Source organism: Myotis lucifugus, unplaced genomic scaffold, assembly GCF_000147115.1.
Source record: "Myotis lucifugus unplaced genomic scaffold, Myoluc2.0 scaffold_1213, whole genome shotgun sequence".
NCBI lineage: Eukaryota > Metazoa > Chordata > Mammalia > Chiroptera > Vespertilionidae > Myotis > Myotis lucifugus.
Window position 1 is genome coordinate 53,947 of NW_005872261.1, and position 14,487 is coordinate 68,433.

At 46.2% G+C, this 14,487-nt stretch overlaps 1 protein-coding gene across 1 annotated transcript in view; it reads left to right on the forward strand.

Annotated features, from left to right (window-relative positions):
• Window positions 1-6,889: 6,889 nt before the first annotated feature.
• Window positions 6,890-14,487, forward strand: part of LOC102440373 (dedicator of cytokinesis protein 2-like) — a gene marked incomplete at its 3' end in the record, with an annotated part of 18,786 nt that continues 11,188 nt past the window's right edge. Inside the window, exons 1-2 of the mRNA XM_006107485.2 lie at window positions 6,890-7,105; window positions 12,963-13,098. Of these exons, the coding sequence (XP_006107547.2) occupies window positions 6,890-7,105; window positions 12,963-13,098 (352 nt within the window). The remainder of the gene's footprint in view (window positions 7,106-12,962; window positions 13,099-14,487) is intronic.

Sequence of the window (14,487 nt, forward strand, 5' to 3'; positions counted from 1 at the left end):
AAATGCTCTCACACGAAGTTGGTGGGATGGGGAAGAACTGTTATTGTGCAGTGCTTTGGAGTGTCATCTCTAGAGTCAGATACTTCGGCTGAAATCTTAGTTGCGTCACGCACCAGCTGTGTGACCATGAGCAAGTTGCTTAGTCTCTCCGTGCCTCTCTATTTTCACTTGTAGAATTGAGGCAGTAATTGTACTGACTTTCTAGGATTGTTGTGAAGATTAATTTATAATTAAAAACAAAACAAAACTAAAAGCTTGACCATAGTTGCTTGCACACAGCAAGCACTCAGAAGGGATAAGCTCTGTCATTAATGGCTAATTATTACCAATAATGATGGAGAAATTAAAGAGGAGCATGAAAATAGAATGTCATGCTGTGTGGTGTGGTAAGGTTTTCACCGCTGGAAGTATTCAGCTGGAAAGTAGCTCAGTGGGCTGTGGTTTTGGGGATTCGGGTGCTGGGAGGATGAAGATCTTAGGCAACCACTATTCTCCTTCCTACATTAAACAGGAAGCACGGTATGATGGCTGCTTATGTTCAAATCCTGACACTGTCACTAGCTGTGTGACCCTGGGCAAGTTAGTTTACTTCTCTGTGCCTCAGGTAGACCACTCTCCTGCAAAATGGGGTGATTATTACAGTTCCTATCTCATATGGTTGTTATGAAGATTAAAAGGCTTCATACTCAAAGAGTGCTTAGAATGGTACTTAATTCCAAACCTGAGAATCTTTCTCTCCAACCTCTATTCCTTTTTTTCTGCTTTCCTTTTATCCTTTTTCTCTCTTTCTTCCTCTCAAAATAGGAGCCACTGTGGGTCCCAGTGGCTTTGGAACTTTCTTTAAGCCCTGCCCCTCAAACTGTGTCATGACGGGAGGGGTGACTTTGCATTGTAAGTTGTTTGTTCTGGGACCTGCTCTTCAGTCTGTGGAGAACATATTTCAGCTACAATCTGTCAGCCTGGGAATGAGCGTTTGCTAATGAGGCTCCCGACAGACACGTTACATTTACGGGGATGACAAACGCCACTACTTGGCTGTGCTTGACTCATTTCAAAGGCCAGTGGGCTCATCACAGTCATCAGTACTTGCTACACCGAGGTTCATTTTGTCTGAGGCCTGGGTGCAACTTGGATTTGTGTTAATTGTATCATTTGATATTCCTGCAAAAAGAAGAATCTTTTAAACATCTTTTTACCCATCTCTGAACTTGCCTGTTTTGTAATGACTAACTTTTGCAGATCATAGTTAGATGTCATTTGCTGCTGTTAGAACTGGGATATTATTTTAGGATGTTTGCCAAACTCCCTTAGCCTTTGCATGTCCTTGAGGCCGAGGCTGAAACATGCACATGGACACGGCACCCAGCAGGTGATGGAGATAAGGGAGGGGCTGGGTGGCTGCCAGTGAGCTGGAGGCACCTGCTCTTTCTCAGAGACCAGCTGCTCCTCCCCACCAGCCAGCTGTGGCCATGGGAGGGCGCTGGCCATCTCTGCTGGAACCTCCTGTTTTTTTCAAAAGAAGGAGGAGACTTGCTTTTATGTGACATTCCTGTATTTGTAGATGTTTTTTGGAGATCTTGGCAACGAACAGCTGATTTGTATCTAAGGTCCAAAGCAGTTTGCAGGAGTTTCTTTGCTAGTTAAAAGCAGTTTGCAGGAGTTTCTTACAAACACACACACACACACACACACACACACACACACAACAAAAATACCAGCAATAGACTTGTGAGAATAGATACCAGCAATAGACTTGTGAGAATAGATGAGAGACCTGTTTCTTTGTTTTCTCTTTGCAGAAAATGTTACAGGTAAGATGAATTTGTTCTGATTTGGGACAATACTGGGTATCTTTACCTGCCATTCCTTAGCAAACAGGTTCCACCCCTCCCTCCTTGTGTCCTGTGCTTTCCCACCTCTACAACTTGGTACTCAGGAGCCTCAACTTCCCCTTTCACTCATTCTTCAAGGCCAACCTGCAGAGCCCTCTCCTCCCTGAAACCTTTCCCAATATGCCAGTCATATCTGATTTCTCCCTTCCTTGATCCCCATGGTACTGTGCATTTTTTATTTGAAATTGATCTACTGCTTTCCTGTAGAGTGCTTCGGGCATTCATAATTTCCTCACCTCTGTATCGCCATGACAGAGAAGAGACAGGGCTGGCGAGTTTCCTTGTTCCAGCCTCACATTGCACCGTATTCGTCTCCACGAGAGCGGGTGCCTGCTTTGCTCCTCTACACACCTCTCACAGTGTCTAGTGCAGTGGCAGATGCCCCTACTGTGCCTATTGGTTGAATTTAGGAAGGAATTTCCGAGTAATTGACAAACTGTTATTATTAATTGAGCCAAGCTTTTGGAGGAAGGAAATAACAATAGATGCTTCTTCCTTCCTCCCTGACAGTGGTGTGTTGGGAGGCATGAGCCTACTTTGCTCTCTAAAGAGCAATCAAATAAAACCAGGGAGAAAAGGACCTCAAATCAAAGGAGTCCACTTGCAGCCAGGGAGACGCTTGCTCAGGACCTGACCTTCCAACTGCTCATGACTGTGCAGGGGGACTGGGCACAGAGGGGCCAGGCAGAGTGTCTTGTCTCTCTTAGAGTGAGTCCTTCAAGCACCCCTCTCTTGCCCATGTGATAACGTTGAGCGTCCATGTGTCACCTGGGGCTGGAGCATCCTTTGAAATCTAGCGCTACTGTGGGATCTAGAAGAACTGACGGAGAACTGGAGGAGACCTGGACCTAAATGGGTGGATTTAGAATCCAGCCCTTGCTCTGTGGATGCTGGGGTTATTCCTTTAAAGTTTGAGAGTTTTTCCAGTAGTGGCTTTTGTAAAAGCCATGAGGACCTGGGCTCAGTTATTTCTGTGGGGATGTGTCATTCTATTGTACTTGATGTTTCGTTATGTATATTAAGCTATGTTATCTTATTTCCAACAGGGCATTTTTCCTAAGTCCTTTATCCACATCAAGGAAGTGACCATTGAAAAAAGAAGGTACTTGCCATTCTTCACTAGGCTTGGCCTTCGGTGGCTTATGGGGTGTCTCTGTCCTGTCTTCTTTGAAAGCATGACTTGGTGGATGTGATCCGTCTTTTTCGTGCCTGTGTTTATTTGTGTGGCTCCTTTCCCTCATCTAATCCATGATGATTCCTGCTCAGGTCTGATTCTGAGTGGGTATCAGTAAGTTTGAGAATCAGACTTTTCATTGGCAACTGCCTTTGGACTGTACTAACTAAATTAACCGTGAATAATGAGCTTGAAGGGCCCACCCCAGTGAAGGAGGACATTAAAAGAGAAGCCTCTTGCATTTGCATAATGTAATTGGTGTGGCTGTTGGAGGGGACAGCAAATTCACAGCAAGGACCCTCTCAGCAACTGCAGCTTCATGCAAATTGGCCAGCATTTTGTCTTGTTAGCACCTGGGTCCCAATTTCACACCGCTTTCTCTCCTGCCTTAAATAGAAATATTGAGAACATCATTCCTGCAGAAATTCCTCTGGCACAAGAAGTGACAACGACGCTTTGGGAATGGGGCAGCATCTGGAAACAGCTCTACGTGGTGAGACTCCAAGCCCCGTCCCCAGGGATGGGCGCTCCTTGCAATCTTTGTTTGGCTCCAAAAGGGAGTGGCTGTGATTATTACTACTTTAATGAACTGTTCTTGAGAATGAAGGAAATGAGGGAAGTTCTAGGTGCCTCAGCTCAAGGAGGGAAAAGCACCTTTGGGAATCTCCAGGGAAAGACTTTGGCCCTCACTTCTGTCCCCCTGGCCTCTGCTTCTGGCTCAGACCATACTTCCTCCCAGGTGACCACTGACTATGGCCCCCAATAGGATTAGGGCCAACACATGGTCCTATATTGGAGGTCCTGGTTTATGCATTAGAATAGAGCTGGAGCATGATCTGCTTTTATGGAGAAAATGATGTCTTTCTAGCTTTGATGCCATGACAATGAAATGAGTGCAGGGCTGGTGAATGTGGGGCTTTAGAAAATGATGGCTCTCTTGGAGACACTTGTGAAACATAGAGGGGACTGTCCATCTCAGAAGGCTGAGCTGAGGCCTGTACATGATCTCATTCAATTTCATTACTCTGTGCCACTTGGGTGAGAACATGAGGCTCAAGGAAGCCACATGACTTTCCCAAAGTCACATGTCTTTGTAAGTGGCAGAGTTGAGATTTCTACCTGGGTCCATCTGGCTCCAAAGGCAAGGGGGTCCCCAATTTAGCCTGTCACCAAGGCACTTTTCCCTAGGAGTAACATCAGATACCTGAATGGTTTTCACCAGGGTGTCATTTATGGTGCAAAGTTATTCTTTATAGCAAACCAAATCCCTAATATTAGAGAGCCAGCCCAGTTCACCTGGCTAGGCCTCAGTAGACACTGCAAACACGTCTTCCTGCTCCCTGAGAACCTGCCTTGGAAGGGTCTGTGTGGCAGTCTCCTTGCTGCTCCTGTCCGTTGCTCCCAAGGCACCCGTGACAAAGATCCTGAAAGCACTAACAGGACCCTCCCTGCCTCTTAGAAAACATGAGGACTCGTCATGACTGAATTGGCAAGGGTGCCTGGCCTGCTGGCCCAAGGGATGGATGGCCTGAACCTGTTCTGGGGAGAGAGGCAATGGATCAGCGAGATGGCAGCCCTGTTCCCTGATGTGTCACAGCGATGATGTGCTTGCTGGGGCGTGCCTGAGAGATGCCTCTGAGCATGCAGAGACACAGGGCAGCCTTCAGGGGAGTGAGGGATGGTGAGGAGCAGGACAAAATGGGCAGAAGCAAAAAAGTAGAAAGCAAAGAAAGAAGAGAAGAGGCATGATACAGAAAAATGAGGGGGAACTTGGATGCCTTACTGTGTCAGACTGCCTCCACCCTTTCCCCAAGAAACCAATCTCCGCTCTTGCCTGCCCTAATCAGGGTTGACAGACAATGAGCCGCAGGCTAGTTAAGGCATCCTCAGTGTGGCCCAGATGTGACTGGGGAGAATTTGGCTGAGACTGACCTTCCAGTGTTGGGATGAGTCATGGTCAGATTCCAGTGGGTGTCTGAAGAAATCTGGTTTGGGAGATTTAAGGTAAATTTTTGTAGGAAAAAAAAAAAGCAGCCCAGGCATTGGGCCAGTACAAGGCTAATTTCTAAAAAAAGCTTGAGGAGGAGTTGGAATGGTCCTCATCCTTCCTCTGAGGAGGGTGCCACGTGGAGGAGGCCTCACCTGTCTTAGTGCCGGGTGGGCCTTCCCAATTTACCCTCAGGTCTTCCTGAGCAAGGATGGATGGGGCCCGCTCAGCCCTCTAAATTGCTTTCCTTATTTATGATTCTATTTCCCCTGGAAGAAAATTGCGAGGCCCTGCTGTTTCGACCTAGTAGGGTGGTTCTCGATGGGGCTTGCTACCTGTAATGAAAGGTTCTGGGTGATACCCACGTATAATCACCATGATGGGTCAGAAATAACCAATGGGAAATCGCTTAAAAATTGGGGAGGGGGAAATAAAGTCTTCCTGGTTAGTTTGCTGCAAATTTCACTAAAATTTTAAACTCTTACTGAAAAAAAATAATAAGGTGCATTTAACTTGATTGAGTTTTAACCATTGGTTAATCCGAAGCTGTGTTCATTTGTCAGCACTTCCATTTCCCCCTTGAACTTTGCTTGGATTACTCTCATTAATCTTCTAGGGGTGAGTGGGGAGAGAGAAGCCAGAAGTCAGATAGGACAAATCTCTAAAAAAGAAAGCAATTGCCCTTAACTTTGCTGAATTCTCATTATGTCTTCTTGGGGTGGCCTGATTTCTGAGCTTTATTTTGCTTTTTACTAATTCAAGATAAGCATTTATTTAGCACCTACTGTATACTCCTGGATGGCACAGAAACCTACTGCCTCAACTGGGCAAACTATACTTGGCTTCTCCTCAGTTAAAGAGGTGCTAGACTCTCTCTTTTTAGCACAGCTGGACGGACCAGGATAAACTGCACAGGGTGGTGTGTGGCTTGAAGATGTGAAAGGATTAATGATCGTATGTCAGAACCATGTGACTGCCTCTCATAAAACCCTTAAATGGGATTTAGTTAGCCACGGGATCAAGCCAAAATTCTTGAATGGCCTTCAAGGCCTACATGGTCTGGCCTCTCTCTCGAATTTCTCTCTTTCCCTGGGATCTGTTTCTAGATGTATATGTTTTATTCTGCTTCAGGTTGCTTGTACTCATGTTTGCTTTGCCAGAAAAATTTCCCTTTCCCACTCTTTTCTTGACCAACTTTATTTGCATGTCTCATCAAAGACTTCCTTGACCTCTCAAACTAGGCCAGGCTCTCCTGATTCACATTCTCACAGCATCCTGAACAGTTCTCTTAGGGCACAATCGCATGTAAATAGCTGTTAGGACCCCATTTAAATAGTTACTTAAGCGTATCTCAGATAATGGCTAAGGCCCTCAGTGGTCCATCACAGTGTGATGTTCCATTCAAGGAAACAGTCCTACATCAAAGGGATCATTTAAAATAATTAAAATCTTTACTCAGTCTTAAAAGGGGAGTGGAATGGAAAGGGTGAATACATTCTTTTTTTGGGGCGGGGGAATACAATAAAAATGGACATTTTATTTATTGCAAAGCAGCTCAATTGTAATATTGTGATAAAGCACAGCAGTGAAAACAGCTGAATACATTCGTAATGTCCAGCAAATTGCACTAAAAGAACTTCCCCCTCATTTCTGCCCCTCAGTAACCCCACAGAAAGTGCAGCTGCTCTTCAAAGAATATTAGGCAGCTGGGCCAGAATTTGCTTAGCAGCTGTGGGAGGAAAAGAGGTCTTGAATACACACATCAGTACTTGTCTGCCCCTGCAAGTCCAACATCTATCTCCCTGATGAGACCATCGTCTTCTACAGGGAGAGACCATGTCTGTCTCCAACACTGCGGTGTCCCCAGCAGCCAGCCTGGTGTGGCGCGCAAAGCAGTGGCTCGGCGAATATTTTGAGGGAATCCGTGTTGAGCCCCTGGCAGTAATGGGTTGCCACTTCTCTTCCCACAGTGAGAACTACCTGGTGCGATGGGGCAGCAAGGGCTTCCCGAAGGAGGTCGAGATGCTCAACAACCTGAAGGTGGTCTTCACGGTGGGTGTGCACTGTTTCTCATTCCACGTTCCACACGCCCAGGGACACGATCTTGGGAATGAGGCTGAGCAGGTGGCCCGGAGGGAGCACGGCCTCGGTGCAGAGCCGTGTTCCATGCTTTCTGCAGAGCTTCAGAGGCGGGGAAGGGCACTGTGTGCCCCGTGGAAGCTGTGGGGAAGGTGGATCCTCCCCTTCTCCCTCTCTCGTCCTCCCTCCCGCTCTCTTTCTCACTCAGCTGTACAGAGAACACATGCAGAGTGCTAGGTACCATCTGGGTGAACTGGGTACAGCAGCTGTGCTGGCTTTCCGGTTCATTCATGGTTAACCTGATTTCCTTTCTTTGGTTCCAAACTAAAAACCTTTCTCAAATATATCAAGAAAAAGATAAAGACCTTCCTAGATCATTAACTGGCTTGGTAATCTGGATATTCTGAACATAATGAAGTCATGCATGACTGAAGATGTTACCGGCCATCCTTTTAAAAACCAGTGCTCATGGGGCAAGACATATGTAGAAATGCTGAAAGCAGTTGCCATTTGGACGACCTGTTTTTGAGAGGGAACAGGCTGTTTGGCTTTGGAAAGGAGAACCAGTGGGAAGAAGGAGATAAGGGCTATTTCCAGCAGAGTTCCCTCCCTTGTCCTGTTTCCATGAGGTTGTGTCAAGGGTGTGATCTTAAAACACCTAAGGATATCGGTGTTGTCTGAAAGCTCCTTTGAGGCAAAGAACATTTATGACGTTTTTCACTATGTTGCCTGTGTTAGCAAGGGAAGTTATAGAGGAGAAGCCAGGGAGGGATTTGGGCGCTGGCCATTCTGATGGGTTTGATCCAGGAATATCGAACACGCTGGATTAACCTACCTGGCTCTACAATAATTTTCCAGGTCCAACCCATTAAACGTGATGTCTTATGTGATGTCACTATGAGACAGGAGTGCAGCTGATTTATTTTGTTTGTTGTTTCCTAAAAAAATCAAATGGGCCAGAGGAATAAGATCATAGGTCCTAATTGCTTAGACAAAGTTATAAAAATGTGCCTCAGTCCTGTTTATCTATTATTAGTTCAAAGGAGGAGCCTATTTATTTTCTTGATAAATAGGAGAGTCCCGTGGGGCTTCCTGATTAAACCAGGAGACAGATGTTTCATGAGAGGGAGAGGGACAGGGAATCAATCAGTGGTTCATTTCTCAGAGAACCAACTCATGATGTAAACACTCAGAAAAGGGCATCGGTAGATTTGTGTCGCTCAGTATTAGGGCGAATGGGATCCTGCCTTTGTGGAATTCTGCCTGTACCACCAACTCTTCCTCCCACAGCAAATGAACTTGAGAACGTTGGTTGACTGGTTCAAAAGGCTGACACCTCCCTCTCTTGAGATGATGGGAGTCTTCATTTCGGGGCAAGCAAGGTCATGGTGCTCTAGCTTCTTTCTTTTTAAATCCTTACCCAAGGATATATTTTTCATTGATTTTTTTTTTTAGAGAGTGTGGAGGGGAGGGAGTAGGGGGAGAGAGAGAAAGAGAGAAACATCGATGTGAGAGAGACATATCCATTGGTTGCCTCTTGCAGGCACTTCTACTGGAGCTGGGTCTCAAGCCTGCAACCAAGGTACATGCCCTTGACCGGAAATCAAACCCGAGACCCTTGGGCCCTCAGGCTGATGCCCTAACTACCAGCCAGGGCTCTAGCTTCTCATTGATTCAAGGGCTATTTAGTGAGTATCTGCTGTGTGTAAGGACCGTGCTAGTTGCTGGGGACCCAGCCCTGAATAAGCTGATAGGCCCCTGCTCTTGTGATGTGATGGGAATAATTCAGAAAATAAGTAAGTAAACAAGCAAGCAAGCAAGCAAACCAACAAGAGAAATGTCAGAAGCAATCTATGCAATGGAGATAATTCAAACAGGGTGACGTGATGGTGTTTGACCGGGAGTTACTTTCAGTTGGGCATCTAGGTGATGTTTAAGTTAGAGATGAGATAAAACTTGGCAGGCATGTGTCTCGCTGGCCTTATTTATCGTGTCCTGGATGTTAGCTCTTTCTAGTTCCCTCTTTGGGGGCAGAGCTTGAGGAGCTGGCACGTGGGTTGGGCCGATGGTGGAATTCCCCTCTCTGCTTTACAAGCATTTGCCTCCACCACCCCCCCGCCCCTCCCCCTCCCCCCCTCCCCCCCCCGCCCTGCCCCCCCTCTACCCTCCCCCCCCCCGCCCCCGCCCCGCTGCCCCTTGGCCTCTTAGAAGGAGAAACTGAACCAATAAGACATGTAGGCATAGACCATGAGGTTCCCTAAGACCTTGCCCAGTGTTGGGGTCACTGCCAAAACGTGGGAAACGAGACTGAACAATAATTATTAAATCAGGTGACATGGGTTTTTTTAATTGTTTTATTGCTTAAAGTGTTACAAAGAGTGTTACATATGTCTCCTTTTTTTTTTTGGTGACATGGGTTTTAAGTTTCATTGCCCTGTTTCAGCTTCCCCGACACATCTGAGTTTTTCAGGCCAAAGTAAAGGGGAGACACCACAGATTGTAACAGTTCTGAGTGAGGGTTGCCCGTTTGTTTACACGCCCTTAGAGAATAAGCTGTGCTCAGGCCTTTTGCTGTGATTGCATCGCATATCAAGATTCTCTAGTGCCAAGGGTCTCTGATGAGACAGCTCTTAGAAATCTGGGGCCTTCCTTCGTTTGTTTGAGTGAAGGGAAGAGGGGGTGGAATGGAGACTTATCTAATGCAGTGGTTCTCAACCTTCTGGCCCTTTAAATACAGTTCCTCATGTTGTGACCCAACCATAACATTATTTTCATTGCTACTTCATAACTGTAATGTTGCTACTGTTATGAATCATAATGTAAATATCTGATATGCAGGATGGTCTTAGGTGACCCCTGTGAAAGGTTCGTTCGACCACCAAAGGGGTCGCGACCCACAAGTTGAGAACCGCTGATGTAGTGCATTAGTTGCCAGAGCTGCCATTACAAAGGACAGACAGGATGGCTTAAATAACAGAAACTTATTTTCTCAGCTCTGGAGGCTGGAAGTCCAAGATCAAGATGTGTGCAGGGTTAATTCCTTTGGAGGCCTCTCTCCTTGCTTGCAGATGGCCATCTACTCCCTGTGTCTTAATCTCCTCTTCTTAGAAGGACATATTGGATTAGGGCCCACCCTAATAACCTCAGATTAGCGTAATCACCTCTTTTTTATTTAAGTACTAATTTTTAAAATTAAATTTATTGGGGTGAATTAATCATCTGTTTCCAAACACAGTCATGTTCTGGGTATTGTGGGCTTAGGACTCTAACATATGAAATGGGGGAGGGGGTAATAATTTAGCCCTAACATCTAGAAGAAACCGTTCAGGTGCCGGGGCCTCTGTAGCTCTGAAAGATACCAATGCAAAGCTTTGAAAAATCACAGTGGAAGAAGAGAAGTAATTAGGAATGAAGGTCATTATAAATGAAGCAAGACTTGAGCCTTTGAGGATGGAAAGGCTTTGGCTCTATAGAGGAATAAGCCGTAAGCATTTGAGGCGGTGGAGCGGACGGGGGGCTTAGGAAGAAAGATCCAGGGTTGAAAGCAAGCATTGTGTGTTTGTGGAGCAATAAAGAAATCTTTGTGACAAAAATAGAGTACTTACCTGCAGAGAATAGTGGGGAATCGGTTGGATAGGCCGGCTGGAAACATATTATGTCTAGGACTTTTCGTGTCAGCCGGGGAAGATTAGCACTAATAGGGTAGGACCTAGGGAGCTGTTAACAGTGTTGAAGGGAGAGAAATGAAATAATAAATGTGGCTTCTAAATCTGGGCTTGTAGGGGATTTCAGGGTGGACTGGAGAAAGGGGTCAGGCAGGCCAGGGAAGAGGCTGTCCAACCATCTGGACGTGAGATAATTGGGATCTCAACCTCAGTCGCCTATGGGGCAAGGCAGGGAATGCAAATGAGTGTAGGGTCACCCTCAGGCTGAAAGCCTCCTCCTTCCCTCTTTCCCTCCCTCCCTGCCCAGCCTGGAGGCTTTGGGGAATGAGAAAGCAGATGTCCATGCCTCCAGCTGGTGCAAGGACACGCCCTGTATAGGTCAGCTTTCTGCGGAGAAACTGAACCAATAGGACCTATGGGCAGATAGATGAATTTTAAGGATTTGGCTCACCCATATGGGGGCTGACAAATTTGAAATGTGCAAGTCTGACCAGCTGGCTGGAAACTCAGGCAGGATTTCTACTTCTCTGGGAAACGTCAGTTTTTGTTCTTAAGGGCTTCAACTGATTTGTTTTTAAGGGCTTCAACTGATTAGATGAGACCCAAGTACGTTATGGAAGGTAATCTTTGTTACCTAAAGTCAACAAAATTCTGTCACAGTCAATGTCTACACTAGTGTTCGACCTGGCAACTAGGCACCATAGCCTAGCCACGTGGATGCATTACATTTAGCCATCACGGCCTCCAAGCAGAAAGGGGTGGACCACGTTGGGGCCATATCATGTTCCCAGAGACTTTGTACCCTCCCTCATTTTCCTCCTCCACCAGCCACAGTGAGAGGCTGGGGATGGCTGCTTTGCCCGAGCCCTGGCTCCGATGTGAGTTGGCAGGCTATACCTAGTGCATGTGCCTGCATGCGGCTTAGCTTGGAGGACAAGCAGCTATTTCCTAGTTAGGCCTTGCCCAGGGTTCTCTGCTCTGATGCCAACAACATCCCTTGATGTTCCTTCTCCAGCTGACTCCAGCTGGAAGGGGGTCCCGGGATCACTGGAGCTTTTAGTTTTGAGCCCATCAGTCAGATGCTGAGGTGATCCAGGTGGGGTTTCCTCTTGCATGCCAGTCTGATGGTGAGAAGATGTATTGTGGAAGTTAGGCTTATGGACTTTGGAGTGAGAGTGACTGGACAGTGTCTCCAAGGACTAAGGGCATGACCTTGGGGAAGCTCCTTATCTTCTTTGTGTCTCAGTTCCCCCATCTATAAAATGGGAGTGCAATAATAGCATCTACTTCTGAAAATTGTCAAGGATCAGTGAAGAGGATGGCATGCGACATTTAGCACGTGCATGCGACACTGGTGTGGGTGATTTGGTCTCCTTCTTCTGGACACCGAGTGAGTGCACGTCCCTGTCCCCCTTGAAGGTGGCGTGCTCACACACCTCACTTTCGCCAATGAAATGAAGGCCGAAGTGGTGCGCATCTGTCCTGGTGGAAGCTTTAAGTGCCAGTACGTGATTTGCCATGTTTCCTTCCCTCTGCTGAGGGGTGGGAGCACCTTCGTGATGAGGTCATCCATCAGCCAGGGGCCCAGAGTGAAGAAGTGAGCGGAGCGGAGGCCCACGCATCTGCAGTGGACCTATTGCTGGAGCCAGAAGGAAACTTCTGTTGTGTTCTAAGCTCTGAGATATTGGGGTTGTTTGGTGTCACGACAACCCAACCCTGAGTGATATACATACATTAGGTGTCAGGAAATGGGAACTTAGGGTTTCCTCCTCTTCCTTTTGCCTTTGTCTTGAGAGGTGCTTAGCAATGATGAAATGGATAGAGTCATTTGTAGCAAATGCTGTTTTGGGGGGCCACCAGCTAGCATACAGGGAATCCTGTCTGTATAGCCGATATTATACCTCTAGACTTCTCTTCCTGTCAGATTGAGGTGGACTGGGCATCAGAGTTTTGTCACCCAGTTTCCTTCCCAACACTCACCTTTCTCATCTGTGAAATGGGTGTGCTAGCTTGGTTTTCTGCCTTTACCAGGACCAGTTGTATGATTATTCCATGAATACTAAGTGCTAAACTCGACCTCAAGGACTTACTGTTACTTGGTTTCCCTTTCTACTTTTTCCCATTAGGCCCATGATGTGTAATTGTTCTCATTTCCTGCCCCACAGGATCTTGGAAACAAAGACCTCAACAGGGATAAAATTTACTTGATTTGTCAAATAGTCCGAGTTGGGAAGATGGATCTGAAGGACACTAATATGAAGAAGTGCACACAGGGACTGAGGCGGCCCTTTGGGGTGGCAGGTAATGACACATGACACGCCATTAACTCTCACTGGAGCGCACATTGTATGTGGCTGTGTTTTAAGAGGAGTCTCTTCCCTCTCCTCCTTGACCTCTCCCTCATCACCCAAAAAAATGTTATGCCAGACAGCCCCTCATACTTACATTTCTGGTGGCTAAATAAAAAGTATTAGTGACTAAGTCCAGGTTTATGATGAAGGCAATGATAATGGGATCCTCGTGTCTGGAGCAGAGCGTTGGGAGCAGGGCGCAGTCTGAGCAGTAGGCGCCTGGGCTCCCCAGCAAAGAGAAAAAGGAAGAACACCACGGGTGGGATCTAATTATAAAGAGCAAATCATTGAAAAACAACAACTCAGGACGGGAAATGCAGTTACACGGAGTGAATCACCCACCACCTGTGTGATTGCAGGTGGGAGTGGATGATTGGAGAGTCCGTGTGACCCCGGAGGCTGCCGAGAACAAGGTCCCTTTCCCACCGTCCCCAGCCTTTGCTCTCTCGGGTCCCAGACTTCAGTATTCTTGTCCCACTTGTGTGGTTTTTGTTATATTTGACTATCACTTGTACTATTATTTACCTAACGTATTTCCTTTTAATTAGCCCACTTTATTATAACTAAAGCATATTTTTTTCTTAAAAGGCAATTTAAATACCTGTGGAAACAGTAATTGGATATGCTATTTCTTTTGATTAGAATATAAATTTCTAATTATGTACCATTTATAATCTCTGTGTACCACATTTAAACCCAGGGTTTCTGGTTCCTCACTTCCAAATACTCTGATCTTCAGTAATCACAAACCAGCCAGCTCTCAGCTTGTCCCCTACACTGCTTGCAGAGTGGTGGAGTGGAACAAGTTAGCTTATTCTAAGCTGTTGTTGTTTTTTTAACCTGGCAGTGTTGCTAGCTAACTAGTTGATTTTGGGCAAGCATTTTCCCTAGTTTCACCATCTGAAAAACGAGAGACTTGGATCTGGTTGGTGCATGATCTGCTTTAAAATGCTCTGATTTTATGTGAGGGGGTGAGGGATTAGACCTTAGCATAGAGAATGGCTCTAAGGCATGAGGGACCTTCCGCACGGCCGACGCCTTCCATGTCGTTCCCTTTCCCTCTTCTCTTGCTTGCTCTCCTGAGTGACTAGTCCAAAAAAGCGAGGAAATTTCCACGTATAAGAAAGAAACATTCCTGTTTAGATCCAATTATATCTAGAATTCAAACAGAGCGAAACTGAGCTTGGTCTAGTCACTCTATTGTCACACATCAAATAATTGCCATAAACTAATAACTAGTATTAAATGAATACTAAAAGGGTACCCTTTATAGAAACTTGGATACTGGGCTATGATCTCACGTTCACGCACTCATGGCTGGGGAAAGACGCTTGATCTA